General features: G+C 40.3%; 1 protein-coding gene and 1 pseudogene across 1 annotated transcript in view; one reads left to right on the top strand and one right to left on the bottom strand.

Annotated features, from left to right (window-relative positions):
- The window catches only part of LOC111156932 (neurolysin), a 93,181-nt gene that overhangs the window by 23,907 nt on the left and 44,620 nt on the right, over nt 1-24,654 (bottom strand). Inside the window, exons 4-9 of the mRNA XM_022518086.1 lie at nt 17,270-17,377; nt 14,162-14,264; nt 13,397-13,557; nt 7,582-7,717; nt 6,288-6,654; nt 1,753-1,954 (exon numbers count right to left, since the gene is read on the bottom strand). Coding sequence (XP_022373794.1) covers nt 1,753-1,954; nt 6,288-6,654; nt 7,582-7,717; nt 13,397-13,557; nt 14,162-14,264; nt 17,270-17,377 — 1,077 coding nt within the window. The remainder of the gene's footprint in view (nt 1-1,752; nt 1,955-6,287; nt 6,655-7,581; nt 7,718-13,396; nt 13,558-14,161; nt 14,265-17,269; nt 17,378-24,654) is intronic.
- On the top strand, nt 4,237-4,730 carry LOC111156892 (annotated as a pseudogene).

Genomic DNA, 24,654 nt, shown 5'->3' with positions numbered 1-24,654 from the left:
GGAGATGAGGCTTTTGGGAGGTATTCGGTCATGACGGGAGAGCCTCTATGAATGGGATTAGTGTCCTTATAAAAGAGATCCTAAGGAGCTCCCCCACCCTTCCACTATGTAACTACATAGTGAGAGGCACGGTCTCGGAACCAGAAAGCAGGTTCCTACCAGATACCAAAACTGCCAGCACCTTGATCCTGGACTTGTAACCTCCAGAACTGACTGAGAAATAAAATTCTGCTGCTTCTAAGCCACCCAGGCTATGATATTCTACTACAGCAACTTGAACCAAGACAGTTGGCAATACCAGTCTAGGGCTTGGCTGACAACACAAACCAAATTTATCAGTCTGTAGCTTTCACTGCTGGATTCAGGGTTAATCCTAATGAAGACTTCATTATGTCTTACTACAGAGCCATGTCCAGGCATCTATTGGGAAAACATAAAAATGGTATTTGTTTTATGTTCAGTGAGGACACTGTATCAACTAAAAAAATTCTCTGTATAGAGAAAGGGGGTTAGGGAAAAATGAGTAAAATCCAAATGGAGTGCTGAGTCTAGTTAGGAGTACTGCAGCGATACTGGCTTCTTGGTTGTGACAAATCTGTTACAGTAATACTAGACGTTAACAGTAGAGGAAACAGGGTAAGGGTGTATGTGGGCAATTTTTGTACCATCTTTGCAACTTTTCCGTAAATCGAAAACTATTCTAACAAAAAGCTTCTTATTAAAAAGTTTGCCTTTAGAGATATACAGAGATTTCAAATCTGGAAAACTGTGTCCTCCACTTCTGTTAATATCAGTTTTCTAAACTGTTTGATGGAACTACTAACTCAATGTTTTCTTATGTCAGATAACAGTCAAATATTAACAAGCTCTTATGGATTATCCTCAAACAGCGTGGCCCTAGTTTACTGAACTGCATTACAAATCAGTTGTAATGCACTGCACACACATACGCCCTTCTGGGCAAATTCTCCACATGGTTATACTATATTATCTATGATTTTAATTTGAGGCTACTCATGGGAGGTGTTTCAACATATTTATTATCAAAAAAGGAGTAGAGTCTGGGGGCGCCTGGGTGACTCAGTGGGTTAAGCCTCCTGAGTTCGGCTCAGGTCATGATCTCAGGGTCCTGGGATGGAGCCCCGCATCGGGCTCTCTGCTCATTGGGGAGCCTGCTTCCCCGCCGCCCCCCACCGCCTGCCTATCTGCCTACTTGTGATTTCTCTCTCTGTCAAATAAATAAATAAAATCTTGGAAAAAAAAAAAGGAGTAGAGTCTGAGACAGTTGAAAACCACTCAACTAAACAAAGCATTAACAAGCAGAAAAGAGAAATTATAGCACAGTTTATCTGTGAATGTTACACTAAATTCCTAAGGAGAAGAAAAGAATAAAATGGAAAAAGCAGAGTATCTATAAGGCTTGGTGATAATCTCCTTTTTCCATAGGGTGGTATTCAATGAAGATCCTTCATTAGGGGATTAACCTCTGAGCAAAAAATATGGTACGTAAGAGGAGTAAGAAAAATTTTGTTTTTACAGAAGGCTTATGAGATTCTAGGACCCTGGGATCCTGACCTGAGCTGAAGGCAGACGCTTAACCCACTGAGCCACCCAGGCGCCCCGCCTATGAGATTCTTGAGCATGTTCAGCTTCTGAAAAAACGTGAAGGGGAGGAACCGAAAAGCAGTAGAAAAAAAGCCGGGAAAACAACTGGTAGGTTTAAGATTAAAAAAAAAAAAAAAAATCACTCACCTGTGCACAAATCTGATGCATGACATGACCAAATTCATGGAAGTAGGTCCGCACCTCATCGTGCCTCAGGAGAGAGGGCCGGCCTGCTGTTGGCTGCGAGAAGTTCACCACGAGGGCGGCCACCGACATCATGCGGCTCCCATCAGGGAGGAGGCAGCCAGGCTGGAGACCAAAGCAGGCTGCGTGGTTGTACTTTCCTTCCCTGGGAACCAGAAGCATCACTGGTGAGATAGGAACATTCTTCTGTAGCAACAACACTGCTGTGACCTCTCTCAATCATGAAGCCTTATTTGATACCAGAGGATGCTTTGAAACACGTAATCCACCCTTGAGAAAGTAGGTCATTATATTAAAATGGACAAACTAAAACTGTGCAGACAAAACCCCACTATCACTGCACATGAGTTTTATCTCCAAGGTTTCTTCTGCGGAAAAACTGTAATGTAAGAATCAAGAATATACACCACACCCAGTGTAGAGCCCAAGGTTTACTTTGATGGGATCTTACTTTCCTTCTTCAAAGATGGTGTCACTAAATACTACATTGTGTTAAAGCAAACTTGAAATAAAAGATATAGTTTGGTTTACTGAACAGATTTTTCTTAAAATCAGAATTGATAAAAACCAAATACTACACAATAAGGTTGTTCCTTTTATTCAAGGAAGGAAGAATCAGTGTTCACAAGTAAATGTGCTCCTCTTATAAACTAGTCAGGCCTTTTTGAAACAGAATGCTTTTAGTTAGCTTGGGAAAAACATAAATTACACTATAAAGTTGTCTATTTTTAAACAATGATGGTCTCTCAAAAAGGTATGTGCAATTGGATTTTATTCTAGAAGTAGGTTTCCATCTCCCCCCACCCCCTCAGGATTAGTAGTACATTCAGGTTTGGGGTAGGACATTTTACTTTGATAGGTTTTGATTGATATACACCCTTGTTTACATTGTCTTTCTTGGTGACTCCTTATTGATCTGCTTTCCCTGCTGTTGCTATTCAAGTTAAAAAACAAAACAAAACAAAACAACCAGCTTTTTCCAGCTTCCTATGATGAGGTACACAGCTGGAAAGGACACTGCTCCTATCCATACAACAACAATATGCTACACAATCTCCAAATCACCACTTTTCTTGAATTCATCACTAATGGGAAGGCAATCAAGTAACTTATAGTCTAAGACTGATGTCACCAAGGGGAGAGGAAGCAAGGAAGCAAGTGTGTTTTTTTTTTTTTTTAAAGATTTTATTTATTTATTTGACAGACAGAGATCACAAGTAGGCAGAGAGGCAGGCAGAGGGAGAGGAAAGGAAGCAGGCTCCCTGCTGAGCAGAGAGCCCAGATGTGGGGCTCGATCCCAGGTCCCTGGGATCATGACCTGAGCTGAAGGCAGAGGCTTTAACCCACTGAGCCACCCAGGCGCCTGGCAAGCGTGTTTTTTAGCCTGGGGCAAATACTACAGAAACCAATAAGAGAAGTCTTTTAACAAATTGTTAAAGGCCATGGTGGACCAGCGAAATCGGGGAGCCCCTGGGCACTATAGATAAGGACGTTCTGCCTCCTTGTGCAGGGTCTTCTCCCTGAACCTCGCTGAGGCCGCACGCAAAGAGGGTAGCAGGCTGATGCCCTGCTGGAGCATCAGTCCTGATGCAGGCCCGGAGAGGGAGCAGCTGTCTTGACAGAGGAATGAAGCATTGCCTCGCTTCTCTGAGGGAGGGCAAGAAACGCTGTTGTGCTAAGAGCCTTGGAGGAAACCCACTGCCAAGGCCAAGAGAACAGAAAAAAATCCTTTACTTCTGAAGGAAAGACAGGAACACAGTGTGTGCCAGACCTACAAATGAGATCTACTGAACAGGCTGAGTCAGCACTGAGCAGGGACACAGGAAGGGTAGGCAGACAGAGGCGGGGACAGAAGCTGTGGATGGGTACACCAGAAACGATACACTGAATGTGATAACTGGTGCCTCAATGGGCTACTCAGGGCTTTCCACTTCCATATAGTTGATTGTAAATGTGTAAATAGATTTATAAACCTTATTTTTCAACAGGGGAAAACTAAAGTAATCTGGACATGTTAATCCTATTATATTTAGTGCATCTCAGTACATTAAGAAAGGCCAAAAACATGTTTTTCCCCCCCAAAAGCATATTCTTCATTTGAGAGTAATATGGGTGCCACCGTGTTAGACAGACAAGGGCTGAGATATTTGGAGAACTTTTAAAGTCTAAGAATAGCTTAAAATCAAGGACTTTCTACCGATTTAAAAGTCAGTGGCATTGAGGGGTTTTTAATCTTTCCTTTTAAGAAAAAACTTGATTTATTTAATTTTAAAGTCTTCTTTATTCTGACATTTTACCTTTTCATATTTTGTCTATAAAATGATGGTGATTTTTAAAAATGTCCCTATCATTCTTCCCCTAAGTGACCTGAAGTGATTTCTGAAAATGGTACTGCTAGTCACTTGACCCAGAAAACCCTACAAAATCATGCAAATCATAGTTTCAAATTTTCACGTACACTTTAAGAACATATGTGAAACTGCCCAGGCCATCAAAGGTAGGCATATCCAAGAAGCCACCAAGTATCTGAAGGATACCACTTTGTGGAAGTGGTATGGGCCATTCCATCGCTACAACGGTAGACTTGGGAGGTGTGCCCGGGCCAAAGAGTGGGGATGGACACAGGGTTGGCGGCCCAGAGAGTGCTGAATTTTTACGGTACATGTTTAAAAATGGAGAGAGTAATGCTGTACCTTAAGGGTTTAAATGTGGATTCTCTGGTGAACAGTGCCCCCCAGATGCGGCGTAGAACTTACAGGGCTCCTGGTCGGGTTAACCCATACATGAGCTCTCCCTGCTGCACTGAGAGGATCCTTACTGAAAAAGAGCAGACTGTTCCTAAGCCAGAATAGGAGGTCACACAGAAGAAAAAGATATCCCAGAGGAAACTGAAGAAACAAAAATTTATGCCCCAGGAGTAAATTCTATACAAAATTTAAAAAATAATAATAAATAAAAAAATAAAAATGTCCCTGTCAAGCATCTTATGTTGGAATCATCAGAGTATTTTTGGTTTTGTTTTGTTTGAGAATTTCAGTATTCAATGAATAAACACTGAAATGTGATTAAAAAAAAAGTAACTGGTTTTTCTTAAACCTACTCCAAATATCCTTTTTTGAGTCACTGAGAAAAAAAACAAGTTACTCCATCTCACTTTTAGGAAGTGACAGGAAGGTGAAAGGAAGTGAATATTAAGTAGGTCACTACTTTCACAAGAGATGGGCTTCTGATTCCCATCCTAGCGCTACTCGCAAAGGCCAGATCTCAGAGTGCAAAAGAAAGTGACCCTATGTTGGCAGGGAGACAGCAGGTTGGGGTGGCAAGAACTGTTATCTGTGACCCTGGAAGTAGAATCTGGGGATAGTTCTAAAAGACTCCAGGGCTGAAGGATTTCCCCTGAAAGAATTTCTGGCTTAAAACTGCATGCTAACACTCTTACTAAAAAGAGACCCATCTACATGACAAGGGCTTATTTTTAGACCATTTTGAAAGTGAAAGTAAGTCCATAAAACACTGGGATAAGGCACCACTCTCCACTGGATGATGCGGTTATCCAGCCTCCTTCCCAGCAGCCACCCAAAGTCACCCAGTCTTCGGGTTAAAAACTGTTTGTGCCACTAAAGTAGGGGGTCACTGTGATTTCCTGTGGCCTAGTTAGTAAAATGAATTGGTAATTGTAACAAACTGGCTTTGTTGTAGAAAGCAGCCTAGAGAGGAAGTGATCCAAATCCTTTCGTGGCTGATGGAGCCCCTATAGAGCCCATAGTTACCACATGTTTCAGAGACAACAATGTTTTCTTGATTCTTCCCAGTCACTGACTACCTAGCCAGGGTGATATGCATGTATAGCCTAATGCATGAAACAATCCTGTGAAGGGATCACCACTCTCACATTACAGATGAGGAAACAGAGTCTCAAGTTAAATCACCTAAGCATCCCAACTCAATTTGAATGACTACAAAGATTTTGCTATTCCTGCTGTATTGTGCTGCCTCTCAACTGGACTCAGGGAAGCGGCCAGAGACTGAAGAGTACTGGCAGAGAGATTACCTGAATAATAAGTATTTTGGAGGCCAATTTTAAATTAAGTAAGTGCAGTGCACAAACTAGATGATGATGATGATGATGATGATGATGATGATGATGGCTGCAAACATTTATTAAGCAATTCTATATGCAGGGTAGTCTTCCAGTTAATGTTTTGTACATAATTAACCAACCGTTTTATCCTTACAATCCTACAAAGCAGGTAGAATTAATATTCCTGTTTGATCAAACCTATAATGTAGATAAACGGAGGCATAGGAACATTAAGTTGCCTAGTAAGTGACGGAGCCAGACACTCTGACTTCAGAGCCCACATCTTTACTCCCACAGAACTCCAAGAACCATACAAGAGAACTCTGGAAGACAAGAGTCTTAATCTGGGTAGGAATTCAATCCCTAGGGTCCCTTCTAACAACATGATTCTCAGTACCTTGGATAGAGGTCCAAGTAGAACTGTCCCAAAACTTCTCCTGTGGCTTTATCCTTTACGGTGTAAAGTGTCACACTTTTATTCCATACATGAGCATCTGCCACTTGCTCAAATGAAAGACCTAACAACTCCTGGTAGATGTTCAGCAAGCCTTCAGTGACCACTTCAATTGGGAAATACTCCTTGAGGATCTCTTGATCTATGGAGTACTTGAGTTCTTCTGTCTGAGTCATGTAGTAATACAGATCCCAGGCATTGATTTTTCCATCATATTCAAAACCTCTCTCTTCACATTCCTTTTTCTTCAAATTCAAAATAAACTCTCGCTCTGCCTCACCCAGTGGTTTTAATTTCTGGCTTAAATCATCTATGAGGGAAGTGGGAAAAGTCAGTGATTTATTGCTTTGGGGAGCAAGCACATTCATACATATACCAATGTCTTTCCTCTTTTATAGTACTTGGTGCAGATAACTGGGGGGAAGGAAGGGTGGAAGAAAGGAGGGAGGGAAAGAAAGCTGGCTCTATCATGACAGCACTGCTGTTTTCTTCCCGGTAATTAATTTCATGGCTCCTTGCCCTCCCATTTTTTTCAGCACCAGCCAAACCAAGCCACAACTTCCTCCCACCATCAACAAAGCTCAAGTTTATCTCAGAGAACTTGGACTCCAGAATGTTGTAATTCAGGAAACAAAACAATAGTGAAACCCTCTCATGTACATGATTATTCTTCAATGAGATGAGGCTCCTCAAAAAGCCAGGGAAAATAAATCAGATGAAACCTGTGATCACTATTACTAAAAATTGCTCAATGCCTTTAACAGCCATGGGTTTTATCACTAATCCCTCTATAAAGAAAGTTTATTTGGATACAGCAATTCCACTTCTTAGATGGATACCACAATTTCTATACTGTGCTTAATTTTGACTATTTCACTTTCTCCCTAATTTACTTTAATTTAAAATTGGCATGTTCTCATCTGAGTCATCCTCTTGACTGCCTATATTCACCTACTCTCTTACAGGCCTCATCAGAGTTAGATCACTTTGTGTCTTCCCTAAGTTTTCTTCTTTCTCTTTAGAGGGCTTCTCAGGCCATTGCCTTCACCTCATGCTCTGGGGTTGCCTCTCAAATTGCCAGGTCCCATAAAGAGCCAAATACATGTTTATCTTACATTTGTGACAAACTGTGAAGCACAAATACATAACAAGAGCATATGCATTTAGGTAAATACAGTGAAACAGTCAAAGAAGAAGAAAAATGGAAATATACAACTGATTTAAAAAAAGACCCCACCTAGAAAGGCTGTTACATGGCTTGTACTCTTCGCGGTATTCATTTCAAGGACAAAGTCAGCATGTGTGCTATAGCCAAGGAGTCTGGCTACTTTGGCCCGCAGAGGAAGTAGCTGCTGCAGAATTACGGTGTTTTCCTAGTAATAAACAACAACAAAAACACAGACTAATCATTAATTGGATCCAAAGCATTAAAAGGAAGTTATTACATGTATCTGTAGGTTGGTAAAATTGTCAATTATTTTTAAACCATCTCAACCTCCTAATAAATGATTCCACTTCACTGTTAAAGACTTAAAAAAAAAATTCATGATCTAATTTTACTTCTGAAATCACTGACTTTTTAAGACTCAGGAGATTGCTATGAAGTCTTAATAAAATTGTAAGTATTATAAACTTGGAGTGAAAAAGTAATCTTAAGGACTACAGGGATTCCACATTTAATTCCATTGACAAGACTACAACAAATATTGATACTTAAATTTGTTTTTGGTACTTATAAATACATATAAACACAAGTTTGCCACTTTAATTTCACACCCATTAGTATGGCTATTATACAATAATAGAAAATAGAAAATAGTGTTAATGAGGATGTGAAGAATTTGGAGATTTTGTATACTGCTGATGCAAATGTAACAAGTGTAGCTGCTGTGGAAAACAGTATTGCAAGTCCTTAAAAGATTAAACACACAATTACCATATGATCTAGCAGTTCCACTTGTGGATGTGTGTTCCACAGGAACTCAAAGAGATATCTATACACCTGTGTTCACTACACCATCATGTGAGTAACAGCCAAGTGATGGAAGTAGCCCAAATGTCCATTAGTGGATGAATGCATAAAGAAAATGTGGTATAGGGGCATCTGGGTGGCTCAGCTGGCTAAGCGAATGCCTTTGGCTCAGGTCATGATCCTGGAGTCCTGAGATCAAGTCCCACATCAGGTTCCCTGTTAGGCAGGGAGTCTGCTTCTCCCTCTGACCCTCCCCTTTCTCATGCTCTCTCTCTCTTTCTCTCTCTCAAATAAATAAAATCTTAAAAAAAATAAGAAAATGTGGTATAGACATACAATGTAATATTATTCAGTCTTAAAAGGGAAAGAAATTTTCATACATGCTAAACCATAACTTGAAGGTATTATGCTAAGTAAAGTAAGTCAGTCATAAAAGCATAAATATTGTATGATTCCAACTTACATGAGGTTCCCAGGAGTTAAATTCATAGAGCCAGAAAGGAAAACAGTGGATGCCGGGGCAGGGGAGGGGGAGCGGGGTTGGGAGTTAGCATTTAATGGGTACAGTTTCCGCTAGAGAAGACAAAAAACCCTGAAGACACATGGTGGTGATGTTTGCACAGCAATGTGAACGTACTTAATGCCATGGAACCCTCTACACGTACGGATGTTGCAGAGATTTGTCTCAAGTCATTACAAAAAAATTTTTTTATGTATGTATTAAGAAAACAAGTAATGATATTGCTTTATTTTTTTAACAATGAAAGGAAAAGTAATCTCCTAGAGACTAATAAATGTTGAGGTCAAAGAAAAATTACCCCTCAAGGATGAAATCATATTTATAGACACGTTTCTAAGGAAGATCACATGCCAAGATCAGGCTACCCAGGTTCATATAGGCTCCACCATTTCCTAGAGGTCACTATAGACTGCCAATTTTCTTGAAATCTCTCTCCTTCCCCCCGCCCCACAATTCTTTCTTTTAGTAAAAGGATTTTCTGAGTTTTTACTGGACACAGGATACTGTGACCACCTTCCCTAGCCTTCCTTAAAACTATTTGTGGGACTATAATGGGACAAGGGACTCTCAAAGAGGTGATGAGTAAAATTCCCGAGTCATCTCTGTATAAATACTTGTCTTACCAGCTGCGACCAGCACATGACAACAGTGACTTCAGAGGCCGCAATACCGAGGACGGCAGTGCTAATTCCCCCAGCTCTGGATCACTCACCTCTGTACTGCTAGTTGCAAGAGAAATAAACCTTTCTTCAAAAACTGTGGTAAAACATATATAACAACCACAACAAAAATGCCACTTTAACCATTTAAAAAATTGTTTAAGACTTTTATTAACAGGTGTGTGCCGTCTAACTTTTTGAAAAAAAAAAAATCAAGTTGTAAACTTTAAAAAAAAAAAGATTATTTATTTATTTATTTATTTGACAGACAGAGATCACAAGTAGGCAGAGAGGCAGGCAGAGAGAGAGAGAGAGAGAGGAGGAAGCAGACTCCCCGCCGAGCAGAGAGCCTGATGTGGGGCTCGATCCCAGGACCCTGAGATCATGACCTGAGCCGAAGGCAGAGGCCTTAACCCACTGAGCCACCCAGGCGCCCCACAAGTTGTAAATTTTTATTACAAATTAAAAATGAGGTCCTTAAAAATCTCAACTTGACCAGTTATGAAACAATTTAAAAACCTTTCATGATGGGTTGAGAAAAATCAGGCTTAAAACAAAACAAAACAAAACAAAATCCAAACTAAATACATTTATCATTACCAAAAAGGGGCATTTTTTGGTAAAAATAGAAACCCCATGGTGCGTAGATCACGCAGATTAGAAATTCTGGTTACCTGTTTAATGGGTACAATGCAAGCAGTTAAGGTCTTTGGCTACAGTCTTTTGCTCTTTTTTTAAAAAAATTTCTTATTTTTAAATTTTTTCATAAACATATAATGTATTTTTATCCCCAGGGGTACAGGTCTGTGAATTGCCACTTTTGCTCATTTTTTATTCCTGGAATTTCTTATTTATCTCCTCTTGTTGGATGACTAAACCAAATGATGTCAGCAACAATAAGCCCACATTTTCTTAGCCCTGCCCTGTCAGGCTTACAAGCCAACCAACTCTCAGCTGTAAATTGGCTGCTTTTGTTTCTGTGAAATCTCATGGTTTGGGGTTTTCTGGACATCTGCATGGGTCATTGAAGTGAAATTGGCAGGGATCTTGAGGTGCTTCTGACATTGGTTCTCCTTTTAATTTTCCTTACTTTCTTCAAAGCGGTCCTCTTCAGATGGTAGATGGTCTCTGCCAAGAAGGACCCCTGCAGAATCATCTCCCTGGCCTGCCTTGCTCTCCTGAACCCTGCTTGTCGGTGCCCTCCAGGGCTTATCCCCGTGCTGGGGGGGGGGGCGGGGGCCGGCTGGAGGAGTGGTCACTGCCGATGGTCAGGTGCGGTCAGGTGCGAACTGGGGCCTGTGGGCGGGCTGGCCTTCTTCTGCACAGGTACTTCCCGGGGTTATTTTTTATGACAGTCTGGTATACAAACATACTTTCCTTGTTCTCATTCCTGTTGACAGAACCACTTTACTGTTTCCAGAACCTTTGTTGTAATGACTTTGCTGTTGCCCGCGGCCACCGTGGAGGCGATGGCGCCCAGGCTACTGTGCCTGGTGTCTGAAGAGCAGAGGGTGGGCAGGGGCTGGTCACCTCCCCTGACTTGCTGCTCCTACTGGTGACAGTGATGGGGACTGGGCCAGCTAGGGCAGCTGCGCCTCCTTCTGGGTGTGATGGTAACTAGGCCATGGGGGTGGGGCTGCTCAGGGCCCTCTGGGGTCCACTCTCCTTCCCACTCCTGCCAGAACTCCCATTTTATCCATTTTTAAGTGCATAACTCAGTGGCACTAATTGCATTCGGTTCATACTGTTGTGCAACCACTACCACTGTTTCCAAAACTTTTTCAACACCAACTTGGTAACCATCAAACACTAATTCCCCAGTGGTCCCAGCCTCTGCCAACCACTAATCCTTTTTGAAGAGAAACAGCTTTTATCTTATTTTAGTCACTGGGCTTTTGGTTGGCTTTTGTGTAGCTGCTTAACCTGTACCCTTACACAACAGAGGCTGATATTAGGAATAAGGTACTGCTCTAAGAAAAAGGAAAGATGTACAGGAAGAGGAGGTGAGGACAGAGACTTTGCTGGCTGGGAAGCTGGCTATCCTCAGTATACCATGGGTAACATTTGTTAAAATGATTTCACATCATAACTTGGAAGGCAGAACAATTACCTACTGAGACTTTGCTCTGGGGGAACTGCTGGGGAAGAACTAATGTTGGTGCATGTTTGTTGCTATTTGGACTTTTAGAAAGATTACATGAGAGAGATGAACTCAACTGAGACCATTCAGTTTGCAAAGATGGAAGGAAAAGACTTCTACTACCAGAGGTTCTGGCTGTGGCTTACAATCTAGGACTTGAGATGGCTGGCAGAGCCAATTGCTTTGTCCTCCAAATATCAGGAGAAAAGACTGTCACTCAGAGTTACTGAACTGCAGAGATTAAAGTACGCTGCCTTCCTCCTCAAGCCCATTGTTTCAGAAGGCCCCAAAGCAGATTCCGTTAAATCGAGGAAAAGCAAGATGGACAGGATTTATGAGCCAATGTAAAAAGATCCAGTAGGTTTAAGAACAACTGACCAGGCACCTGGGTGGCTCAGTAGGTTAAACCTCTGCCTTCGGCTCAGGTCATGATCTCAGGGTCCTGGGATCGAGCCCCACATTGGGCTCTCTGCTCGGCAGGGAACCTGCTTCCTCCTCTCTCTCTGCCTGCCTCTCTGCCTACTTGTGATCTCTCTCTGTCAAATAAATAAATAAAATCTTTAAAAAAAAAACAACAAATGACCAAAAAATTATTTTAACATGAATCTGGACATAAACAGACAAGAAGGTAATATATTAACCAAAGGCATCAAGAGCTTTACCTACAAAAGCTTGTGGTTATTTGATCCCTAAAACAATCAGGCTTCAAACCAGCATCAGCAGGAATCTTTACTAGTAGCTGCCCAGGATACGGTTGTGGAGGGTAACAGATAAGAAAGAATTCTTGGTAGGCAAGACCAGGGATCAGTAGTACAATTGCTAAACAAATTTTTGCTAGAAAAAAAACCCCCAAATCACTTTAATGAGCTGTCCGAGGAACTTCATCAGAGCAAGGAATCCTCACAATTCCTGCCAAACAGTTTTTGAAAATTGGTATGCGCCTGCTGTATGTTTCCCATTCTTTCCTTGTCCTTATAGCAGTTTTTAGTATGGTTACTGTGTTCCTAGTCTACCAGTGGCTGTGTGTCCTGGGGATGAACAGACCAGACCACATGCCCTCTCTTTCACAGGCTGCTAGATCATGAGGAAGCTAAAAGTGGGGAGGGGTCCTGACATCATGGTCTTTGGGCTCACGGCTGTAACTGGTTATAATCTGGCATATAGTGAATGGGTTCATACAGGCACTCACAGTTATCCGGAGAGCCAGAGAGGCAGACTGTGATGGAGATGTCTAGCTGACTCTGAGAATGCGTTTCTAATTCTTTTGGTAATAGAATCCCCTCAGACTCCATCTCCCAGAGTCCCCTGCAGCTAGATACATGCCTAGCTGATGGAATCTGAGTCAATAGGAGGTGAATGGACTTGATGTATGTTATTTCCAGGTCTTCTTAAAGGTGCTGTCTCTGTTTTCTACTTTCCCTCTTCCAAACAGGCTGAGAAACGGTGATAGCTGGGATGGCCTTGGAAGTCACTTGCTGAGGACAGGGAGGTACTCCACCAGTCCTGGACTGTTGACTTCATAAAAGAATACAACTTTTAGTTTATTTAACCCATTCTATTTTAATTAGAACTGCTTAGGCTGTGGCCACACCAAGGATCCCAGTAAGCCAGGGAAAAGCTGGCAGCCTTCAGGAATCAGGAGGCATAATACTCAAATAGGCATGTTGGTCTCTGAGCTGGCTTCAACACTAGTAAACAACGCAAACCCTTTTCTTAAAAATCTCCATGAAAACAAACAAAAAAGACAAACATTCAGAGTACCTCTTTGCACCTCGTATTAAAAGCCATTTCCATCTTCCTTCTAGTTTCAGGGATACAACATTTCTTCATGACAGGAAAATAGTGTGGATATTTTAAGGTAATTTTATACTTGTCATCATCTGTCTTTTCTAAACTGTCAATGAAATCATCAGGAAGAGCACCTGCAAAAAGTCATTTTTTCATACATCAATTTTTCTACTCATTATTAGTTTATTTAGCATTGGCACAGCGCCTTTAAGAAGCTCTCGGAATTCTGTGGAGTAATTGAAATTCAAGTAAAATAATGACAATCTTTACAATATCATTTGATGTTACTGGAATGCGGGTGGTGATTAGAGGACAGGTGGCTTAGGAGGTGGTAATTCAAAATGTGAATAAGCTTCAGTGCACTTGTGCAGATGGTGTTTTGATGGAGAACAGGTAAAACTAAGCCTAGAAAGATCCAGAACAGGTTAAGAAGAGACTAATGTAAGTTTCAATGTAGGCGATATTATAAGGCAAAAAATTTCAAGGTACTGAAGGCATAAGTTACCAAGAAATATTATGAAATCTCCTTTGGAATGTCTCTAGAAATAGTTTACACATTTTTATTAGCATACAACGTAGGCATGGTTCAGCTGTCTTTTTTGTAGAAGTGGTAATGGGTTCTGTAGAAGGTATAGGGTCATTTTTTAAAGACTTCTTTCAACTTTGATCTGGCAAACTGTGAGGTAACATTCTTTTCCTAAATTATATTATTTAACCAGAAAAAACTCAGAATTTTACCAAGTTCAGCCTTGGAAAATACAAGGAAGGTATCGTCCTCATTGAGGTTTTTGTTGAAGTCAATACATAGCTCACTCATTCTTTTCTTCATGGCTTTGATTTCCTGAACAGAAGATACAAATACAGAATATTAGCAATAAAATGAAACCTTCATTTTAATGCTATGAGTCAAATAAGTTTCACTTTTATATGAAGATTGGCTTCTATGCCCAACCCTCAGAAAGTATGTTTTTTAAAGATGTGTTTCATAAAATAGTTTCCTGCAGTCTTCTACGCTGTGTCCACGAGGATCTTTATGCAACATGTATAAAAAGGCAATCCCAGGGATGGGTTAGAAATTAGTCGTAAACTGGGCACCTGGGTGGCTCAGCTGGTTAAGAGACTGCCTGTGGCTCAGGTCATGATCCAGGAGTCCAAGGATCAAGTCTCGCCTCAGGCACCCTGCTGAGTGGGGCATCTGCTTCTCCCTCTGACCTTCTTCCCTCTCGTGCTCTTTCTCACTCTCTCTCTCAAATAAGTAAATAAAATCTTAAAACAAATAATTGTAAGCTTGTAAGAACTAAATAAATTTAGGAGGTATAGTCAAAGCAGACTCAGGCACATAATATATACATACAATAAATAGCTGCTGGGTGAATGAATGATTCTAGTAGCCTGTTAATAATTAACATCTTTTAGTCTTTTCCATTCAAAGTTTTAATATAGAAATCAGTACTTGGTGCCATAGTAACAGAGAGAGAATCAATTCTATTGTTGCTTTGGAAAACAGGTCATGTCTTAGTTTTATAGATCTTTGTAAATTAAGTTGATATGGGCCTTAACATTTGTATAAAGACTATTAGGTGAGAAATCAAAGGAAACCACAAGAAAAACCATGAAACATTTTTATTAACCTGCCCCCTCTTCTAAAAATGCTAGATAATGAAATTCACATTAACCATAATGGTTCTCAAACACAGCCCTGACCAGAAGCCTCAACATTACCAGGGAATTTGTTAGAAACGCATATCTTGATACCCTCACCAAGCCAACTGAAACACAAAGTCTGAGAGGTGGGACACTGTACTCAGAGTTTTGCTGTAAACCATCACTTGGCCTGGATATCTTTCACACTTGCTTACTGTTCTACTGTGTAGAAGAATGACCTGGTAATTCTGATGTGCACTAAAGTTGAGTCTGCTGATGGAACACATACTGTGCAGTACTGTTTTTGGACACTCTGGTTATCACCCCAAGTTCCCTTCTACCTCTCCCCCATTCTACATTAGTCCTATAATTTGAGTGGGACCTACACCTGAAGTTCTAGGGTAACTCTACACCAGTTAGGTAATCTCATCCCTACTAAAGTATGGACTGGTTCAGGTAAGCCAGGCATGGCATTCTCCTGACTAAAGAGGGATTCAGGATTAGGCATATGATCCAACTTGGGCCATTAAGACAGGAGGGGAGTTTCGAGGGAGCCTTCTCTAAGTCCTTCTGGATGGTGGATCTTCTAGTTATACAAGCAAATAAATCTCTTTTATTGTTTAAACAATGTCAGTTATAAATACATTTCAATTAATACAATGCCCCTAATGGAAATGATGCCTGACGTGGAAGACAAAAGGTAGGGAAAGTGAGATCAGTCACACATTTCTCCTCTAACTAGGCTTAAGAGGATACAAGGTGTTCGAAGGGCAATTAGATGACAGAAAGGTACCTGTATCTCAGTGGTACCTTCAGTTGTATCTACTGTGCTGACATCACTTGGTTCGGATGTCTTTCACACTTGTTTCCTGTTCTATTGTTAGAATGACCTGGAAACAGATCAAAGGTTATATGTCCTGTCCAAGAAGAATGATTTAATTCTGGAGCTGGGTTTACTTCTGAAACTGGATGGGATGGGATCAGCATTAGACAAAAGAAAAAGTTTGAGAAGCACTTTTCAGTAGCTAATCTATCTTCCGTTAAAGGGCATAGGTAGTGAGCCCTTGAGCAACAGGGATTTGAACCATCTGGGGCAACATATATAGATTTTTTTCAATAAAGTTCAATACTATGAATGTGTTTTTTCTTCCTTGTAATATTCTCAACATTTTCTTTTTTCTGGCTTACTTTAAGAAGACAGTATATATAAAACATGAAACATATGAAACACATGTTAATCAACTATGTTATGGGTAAAGCTTCTGGTCAATAGCAGGCTGTTAGTAGTTACATTTTTGGGGAGTAAGAAGTTATATCGATTTTTGAATGTCTGGGGGGGTTGCCACCTCAACCCCCAGGTTGTTCAAGTGTCAACAGTTTTTGTTTTTTTTTTTAAAAGATTTTATTTATTTATTTGAAATAGATTGAGCACAAGCAGGCAGAGAGGCAGGCAGGGGAGAGGGAGAAACAGGCTCCCCACTGAGCAGGGAGCCTGACGCGGGACCCAATCCCAGGACAGTGGGATCATGACCTGAGCCAAAGGCAGTTGCTTAACCAACTGAGCCACCCAAGTGCCCTCAACTGTTTTAATCATAGGATATTCTATTCCAAATTGCTTATATTAAAACTCTCCATCATAAAAGTTGTTTTTTTTTTAAAGATTTTATTTATTTATTTGACAGAGAGAGAGATCACAAGTAGGCAGAGAGGGAGACAGAGAGAAAGGAAGGGAAGCAGGCTCCCTGCCTAGCAGAGAGCCGGATGCGGGACTCGATCCCAGGACCCTGGGATCATGACCTGAGCCGAAGGCAGAGGCTTTAAACCACTGAGCCACCCAGGTGCCCCTCCATCATAAAAGTTTTATTACCAGTGACCAAGGGAGTGAAAATGCTAATCATCTACTAAACCCTGGAACCAGCCATAAGAAAATGTATACTACAGCAGGGAAAATAAGCCCAGCACACATGAAACAAATATAATTTGCAGAGGATTAAAAAAAAACCAAACAATTATCAGTTGTCTGTAAGGCACCATGAGATTAAGAGGAGTTGTAGAATTTAAAACCACTGACTACCAAATACATTGAAAATGGATTTATATTATGCATTATTTTCTGTATTACAAATATGTTATTTCCCAAACTGTTTGTTGTATTTTATTTATTCTTTTTTTTTCCAATAAGAAAAAGAAACATAAACTCACATTTTGTACTTGTTCTGGAAGATGGAGCCCATTCCTTTTTCCCATTTTAATGGACTTTTCCAAGTATCTTCTGGCTTCAGGTTTTATCTTACTCAGATCACATGTTTCCTGAAATGAAAGAGTGTGACAACCATTTCTGTTACAATAATGCATTGGTAAATTATAAACTGCGGGACCAAAGCAAATTTATTCATCATCTCTGTTGGGCTATGAAGCACATAGGTGATTACGAGGCAGGTTCTTTTGAAGACCTAATTCTTTTATGCTTTAGTGAGCTCTGCTATTTAAAAGAGAAGAATTAAATAACTAAAAAGCTAACCAGAATTGCCTTGCCTTGCATCAGAATCAAGAGTGCCTGTACCACTTGAAAGTGTGATAATAGAAACATTTGCATAACCTCATTCTGAGCATTCTCTATGACCATGGTCTTTTTCAAAAAACATATTCCTTATCACAAATCATCTGGATTTAATTTTCCATCATTTGCTAACCTGGTTCCACTTGAGAGGGAAGAACAGAAATAATGGGCAAATTCTACACAAATGGAGAGTGGGACTCTCTTGCCAACATACCAAACAAGGACAGCTGGATAAAACCCCAGCCAAAGGCTTCCAACACTTCAAAAATGCCTTAGTGTCATTTGGCAAGAGAGATCAAGAGACTACAGCAAGCAGCATATGAACAAGTATCTGGGGAAAATGAGTCAACACTGCACAAAAAGGAGGAAAGCTGGACAGAACATTTGAACCTGTATGCAGCAATACAAACAACATCACTCAAAAGAATGGAGGGCCTTAGAGGAGAATGGAAAATTCTCCCAGCAATAGCAAGGTAATAAAAACACCAGATGTTTCTTCAAAACAGGTGGCAGAATATACATGGCACATCTGGATGGCCAGTTCATGGTCCCGGGGAGGAAATGCACTCTGGACAGACTCAGCAGGTGTAATGGATTCAGTCTGGGTGAGAGCCAATGAGGGACATCTGTCTCTAGAGCCTTAGAGACCTACTACTGGGTGCATTCTCTCTCCATCAAGACCTGGGCTGCCCACCTCTCAGCTTTATATTTTCCCAACTAAATACATCTTTGAAAGAGCAATGTTTAGCTTTAGAGCCTTCATTTTAGACTGTTGGTGTAAGGCTTTTGCTGCTATGATTCTGTAATTTTTCACATTACGTTGCAGCAGGTAAATAGCTATATTTTATTTTTAAAAATCTTTTATTTATTTATTTGTGGGGGGGGCAAGGAGAGAGAGAGAGAGAGAAAACATGCATGAGTAGGCGGGGGAGAGGCAGAAAGAGAGGGAGAATCAGACTCCCCGCTGAGCAGGGAGTTCTACATGGGGGCTCAATCCCAGGACCCTGAGATCATGACCTGAGCTGAAGACAGACGCTTGACCAATTGAGCCACCTAGCCTCCTCCAAATAACTGTATTTTAACTGAGGGTACTACTTAATATAACAATCTGTATCTCACTTTGCCTATCGATACAAAATTTTATGTTCCAGTACTGAAGCATTTTTGTGCACACATTACTCATTGTTTCCTCTGCGTTTATTCTCAGTGGAGGCAGGGAACAGTTAGACTCCTTTTTCTATAATAACCTCCTTTTACATCCTTGGAGAACTTCTGAGCATGCTGGCATGACTGGAGTTGGAACCCTCCCTAAGAGGCACTGGCGCACAATGGGATCCCAGCAGCAGGTGCCTGCAACAGGAAGAAACTCATAATGGCCAGGGAGATAACAGGGCTGTGGGCTGGCTCCCTTAGGGATGGCTAACAGTTCAAGTCACAGTGTTCATGTGCAAGTGATTAACCTGGGTTGATCAAGGTTTTTTTGTTTGTTTGTTTTTTTAAGATTGTACTTATTTATGAGAGAGAGAGAAAGCCAGAGAAGGAACACAAGCACAGGGGAGCTGTAGAGGGAGAAGCAGGTTCCCCGCCAAGAGCAAGGAACCCAATATGGGACTAGATCCCAGGATGCCAGGATCATGACCTGAGTCGAAGGCAGACACTCAATGACTGAGCCACCCAGGCCTCCCTCAAGGGTGGTTTTGACAGCACCGGAAAGTGTGTCCTAAGGTGTGGGGCACAACAATAGGAGTTTCTCGAAGGTATAATACTGGATGTTGTAAGGTTGGGGAGCATCTAGGTGGGAGCTACATGTAGCAGGGACAGAGGAAAAATACCTCCCATGAGAAGGGCCTGGAAAGAGCTGGGTAAGTTGTGAAGGACCCAAACAAACAGGTGGAGATCCTGAGCAGAGGGCATTCCCAGCAGGGTGGTGAGCCAAGGCAGAAGATGGGCACACTGCTGGAGAGCAGGGTCCCAGGTACTTGGGTTCTTGGGTTCACCTGGTCACAATGGCCGTGAGCTTAGAGCAAAAGCTCAAGACAAGACTCAGCAACTGAGGTGAGAAGAATTCTCACTCTATGCTATGCTCAGTCAGGATGGGCTCTCAAACGAGGAGCTCCCGGCCTTGCTGCATCTTGGAGTACTCGGGCTGCTACTTCAGAAAGCCCAGATTAAACATACTCAGTACAGAAAACTCAAACTCATGGTCCTGAGGAGGTAAAAATGACGGACTGCCCAAAAAGGTAAGACAAGCATAAACAGGCAGAAGGATGTTTTGAGAAAAATCTGACCCAAATCAGGTCTAGTTAAAATATCACTATCTATACTGAAATATTTGACCTACCACAGAAATGACACGTAACAATTCTGACTCAACTGTAACCAGGCACTGTCTGCCAGTCAGACTCTGAGGTCTCAGAAATCTCTAGAGGGCTCTTGTAGGAGTAAAGCACTTCTAAAATGTGCTTCTAAAGCACATTCCTGTCCCAGAGCTGATCATACGAATATTCTCCCTTATAATCTCCAGGCAAGATCAGAATTACTGCTTAAGGATTTTCCAACAGAATCAGCCAATACTTCTAGACAACTCTGCTATAGTTGACTCTTCCTTCCTGAATAAGAATTTAATCCACGTGAGAGCTTGTTTGGAGGTTCTAGCAGGGGAGCTCAGCTACTCGTATACCCTTGACTATGGACTCTGGGAAACTGAGGGTTTCAGAGGGAAGTGGGGTGGGGGGATGGGTTAGCCCGGTGATGGGTATTCAGGAGGGAGCATGGAGCACTGAGTTTTATACACAAGCAATGAATCATGGAACACTACATAAAAAACTATGTACTGTATGGTGACTAACATAACATAATAAGAAAAAAAAAAAAAAGAATTTATTCCACTTGATTCAGAACCAGGTCTCAGACCTCTTTGGGTGAAGCTTCTCCTCTTTAGGGGTGGGGGAACGCCTAAAGTGCTTTTTGGTAATTTTCAAATTCGTATCATCTGACAGTAAAGGCTCTTACTTTATTTACTCTCTGTGGTGAGAAAATTTAGTTTCTTCCTAACCTCTTCCAGTAACAGAGAGGTTTTATATAAAAGTGTGAATGCATGAGTATACACACACTTACACATGTCCTTGTACACTCATTTCACAGACAAGAAAGCTGAAGTTAAATGATCTTCCTAAGATCACTCAGCTATTTATTAGTAAAAATGGACAGAAAGAAAATCTGCAAAATTCTTTCTTTGGTCTTTTTTTTTTTTTTTTTAAAGATTTTATTTATTTGACAGAGAGCATGAGTAGGCAGAGAGGCAGAGGAGGGCTGGGAAGCAGGCTCCCTGCTGAGTAGAGAGCCGGATGCAGGGCTCGATCGCAGGACCCTGGGATCATGACCTGAGCCAAAGGCAGAGGCTTAACCCACTGAGCCACCAAGGAGCCCCCTTACTTTGGTCTTTTCCTCAAAATATTATACCACTACATTTTAACACCTTAGTTGGTTATCATTCTTCAAAATTTCATTATACATAAGTAAAAATTTTCTTAATTTCTCTCCAATCCTCCCCACTTCTATCTCATAACTGTGTCCTTTTCTTTGCCAGACCCTCACATTTCCAGTATCAAAAACAGGTAAATAAAAAATAATTTCAGTGGGATTTTCTATATTGTGTATACAAAGTAGAAATTTTGATGTTGTTAAAATTGCCCTGAAAGTTAAGACAGTGTATTTCTTTGAATATCATTTAGAAAAATGGATTCATAAACTGGATATGCTACACAATAGACGATAACAACAGCGTAGACTACAGGTCCTTTTGCAAAAACTAAGGGCATAACTGACTTAACTAAATGAGTTATATTTGTAGTTTCTTTCTTTCCTGTTCTTCCCAATGTTATGTTTTCTATTAGATTTCTGACTAGTGTGAAGAGGGCATTTTTAGGTAGCTGCCTGTGTTCCTGGGGTCGGGGCGGGGGGCACATAAAGGCCTGCTTCCTGACATACTCAACACATTCAACACATGCTCCGGGCTGGCCCAGTCCGTAGAGCGTAATTTCATATTTCTATTCAACAATCCTAAGTGAAGAATAACATGAGAGCCGAAATAACATTTTATATTATTAATAATAATTAATAATAATATATTGTATTATTATTGTAATCATTGCCTATATTGGTGCTATCTTGAGATCTCAGTATTATTCAGAGCACCTTCATTTTAGGAGATCACGCCTGAAACTGCTGACTTCATATCAATTTAAGATTCTATTACCCAGCTTAATGAAGGCTGGGTATTACATCATGATTGCCATATTTTACTTACAACATAACAGAGAAAAAGAAATAGAATACTTAGATACATCTAACTTGGTCTTTTTAAAATTTATTTTTTTGAGAGAAAGACGGAGACACACAACAAGTAGTGGGGCGGGGCAGAGGGAGAGAGAGAATCTTAAGCAGGTTCCATGCCCACTGTGGAGCCTGACTTGAGGCTCGATCTCACAACCCTGAAATGACAAAATTTCATTTTATCTGAGCCAAAATCAAGAGTTGGATATTTAAGCAACTGAGCCACTCAGGTGACCCTTTGTCTTTTAGTTATGAATGGGATGAGATTTATCATTTGTTAAAATGTCCAATGCTACCAGAAAGCTCATTGATAGTTTCAGATTTTAAAAAATACTGCCTAAATACTGAGTAATATATAGAATTGTTGAATACCTGAAACTGATTTAACACTGTATGTTAACTATACCAGAATAAAATAAAATAAAATAAAATAAAATAAAATAAATAATGCTTAAACAAACACAACTATTTTTCAAGGAAAGTGTTTGAAGGTAACTAAATTCACTAAACAAGCTCCAGTGAATTAAAAAAATTACAAGTTCTTTTTATTATTCTGATCTAGCCATAAGAGACATTGTAAAAGCTTTTAAAAATGGTAACACAACAATTGACATGTATAGTAATAATTGCTCTTTTAGAGAAAAGGAGAAATTACGGAAACAATTCTGAAACTACTGTAAATTATCACAATACAAACCTGAAGATAACTAGTCCCAACAAATGAACAAATATGATGAACCCTCGGTGTCTAGTTGGTATAATACACTAGTGTACTACACAGGCAGAAGTTTGTTCCCAATTTAATGGGATCAGATCACAATATATACAAAATTTTAAAATGTAACAAAGAAATCTAAAGTGACAAACCTCCCATATTGTGATAATATTCATAAAAATCAGAGAAAAACATTAGATAGGACATATAACAGTAAGATGGCAATACCTTGAGGCTAGAAAATTCCAAACGAAAACTTAGAGGTCAGAATGAAAACAGAGTTGATCAAAGGAAATTAGAAATTCTGGGAAAAAGTTCTAAATAAGTATATAATGGGACGCCTGGGTGGCTCAGTTGGTTAAGCAGCTGCCTTCGGCTCAGGTCATGATCCCAGCGTCCTGGGATCGAGTCCCGCATCGGGCTCCTTGCTCGGCAGGGAGCCTGCTTCTCCCTCTGCCTCTGCCTGCCACTCTGTCTGCCTGTGCTTGCTCTCTCTCTCTCTCTGACAAATAAATAAACAAAATCTTTAAAAAAAAAATAAATAAAATAAATAAATAAGTATATAATATAGAGCTAGAAAGAAAATTAGATTTTGGGGGGATGAAATAAAAAATAGGAGACTGTAGTGATGGTTGGGTGGCTCAATGGCTAACTGCCTTCCGCTCAGGTCACAACTTCAGGGTCCTAGGACTGAGCCCCACATCGGGCTCCCTGCCCAGCGGGAAGCCTGCTTCTCCCTCTGCCTGCTGCTCCCCCTGCTTGTGCTCACACTCTATCTTTCTGACAAATAAATAAAATTTTTTTAAAAAAATAGGAGATTGTAATTTGAATTGGAATTTGAATCACAAAGAATAATAACTGGGCTCAAAGAATAAAACAATGTAACTAATAAGGAACAGTCATAAAGTTATTATAATTTATGTTATTTTTATAGTGCTAAAGATGAACAGTTATGAACCAAGGAGACGAATATAAATTATAGGGAGAAAACTGCCTTTTTGACAGAAGGGGACAGACAGCATGTACATTTTACATGTCTAAATAAAGTCTTGATTACATATTCTTTAGTAAGTTACAAATGAAACATCTAAAATAAAACTGATTTTTTATTTCAACTTGTTATAATTTGCTAAAAAGAACAAAATTTTTGAGATTTTTGCATAAAGACACAAGCAAAATTAAACAAAAATGTCTAGGATTGTAAAACAATGGTTGTTTTCCAAACACACTGCTGGGTGTCATGAAAATAAAAATTCAAAGCAAAGACATAGTGAAACTCGAGGAAGCAAATCAAAACTGGTAACGAAAAGATCAAAAACATTCAATACAGACCCACCTAAATAAAACATTCATTATCTATCATTTCTGTGAGTCCTGAAAAATGTAAGGATGACAGACAGCAATGACTGGCATGAAACATCAAGTTATGTCATCTCTCAGGACAAAACCACATAATATTTGCAGATAAACAACTCCCAAGTCCATTTGCTTGCAGATGACCTGATCTAACATAAACCCTGCAACATTTTGAAACTTTTAAGAGGTTTTCACATTGAACCATTACGTTCATGATGGTTAAAAATCCTTAGATTTATAGATGCACACTTTTTTATACTTGGTCTTCCACGTTAAGTGAATATAATTGACAACTCAACATAAAACTGTGGTATAACAATATATAACACTAGAAACCCCCGATATATAACACTACGTTATGCCCATTATTATAAAAATCAGAAACAAAATCTAGTAATTTTCAAATACTTTTTATTGTTGATCAAAGATTTTTGCTCTTTTATTGTAGATTTTGTTTTCCTTTTAAAGGGACTGATAACATTAGGGTGCCTTGGTGGCTCAGTCAGTTAAGCATTTGACAGTTGATTTTAGCTCAGGTCATGATCTCAGGATTGTGAGATCAAGCCCCATGAAGGGTTCTGAACTCAGCAGGGCGTCTGCTTGAGATCCTCTCTCCCTCTC

The sequence above is a fragment of the Enhydra lutris genome, unplaced genomic scaffold (assembly GCF_002288905.1).
Source record: "Enhydra lutris kenyoni isolate GAN:26980312 unplaced genomic scaffold, ASM228890v2 scaffoldscaffold50, whole genome shotgun sequence".
NCBI classification, from domain to species: Eukaryota; Metazoa; Chordata; class Mammalia; order Carnivora; family Mustelidae; genus Enhydra; species Enhydra lutris.
This window is presented reverse-complemented; position numbering and strand designations above follow the sequence as displayed.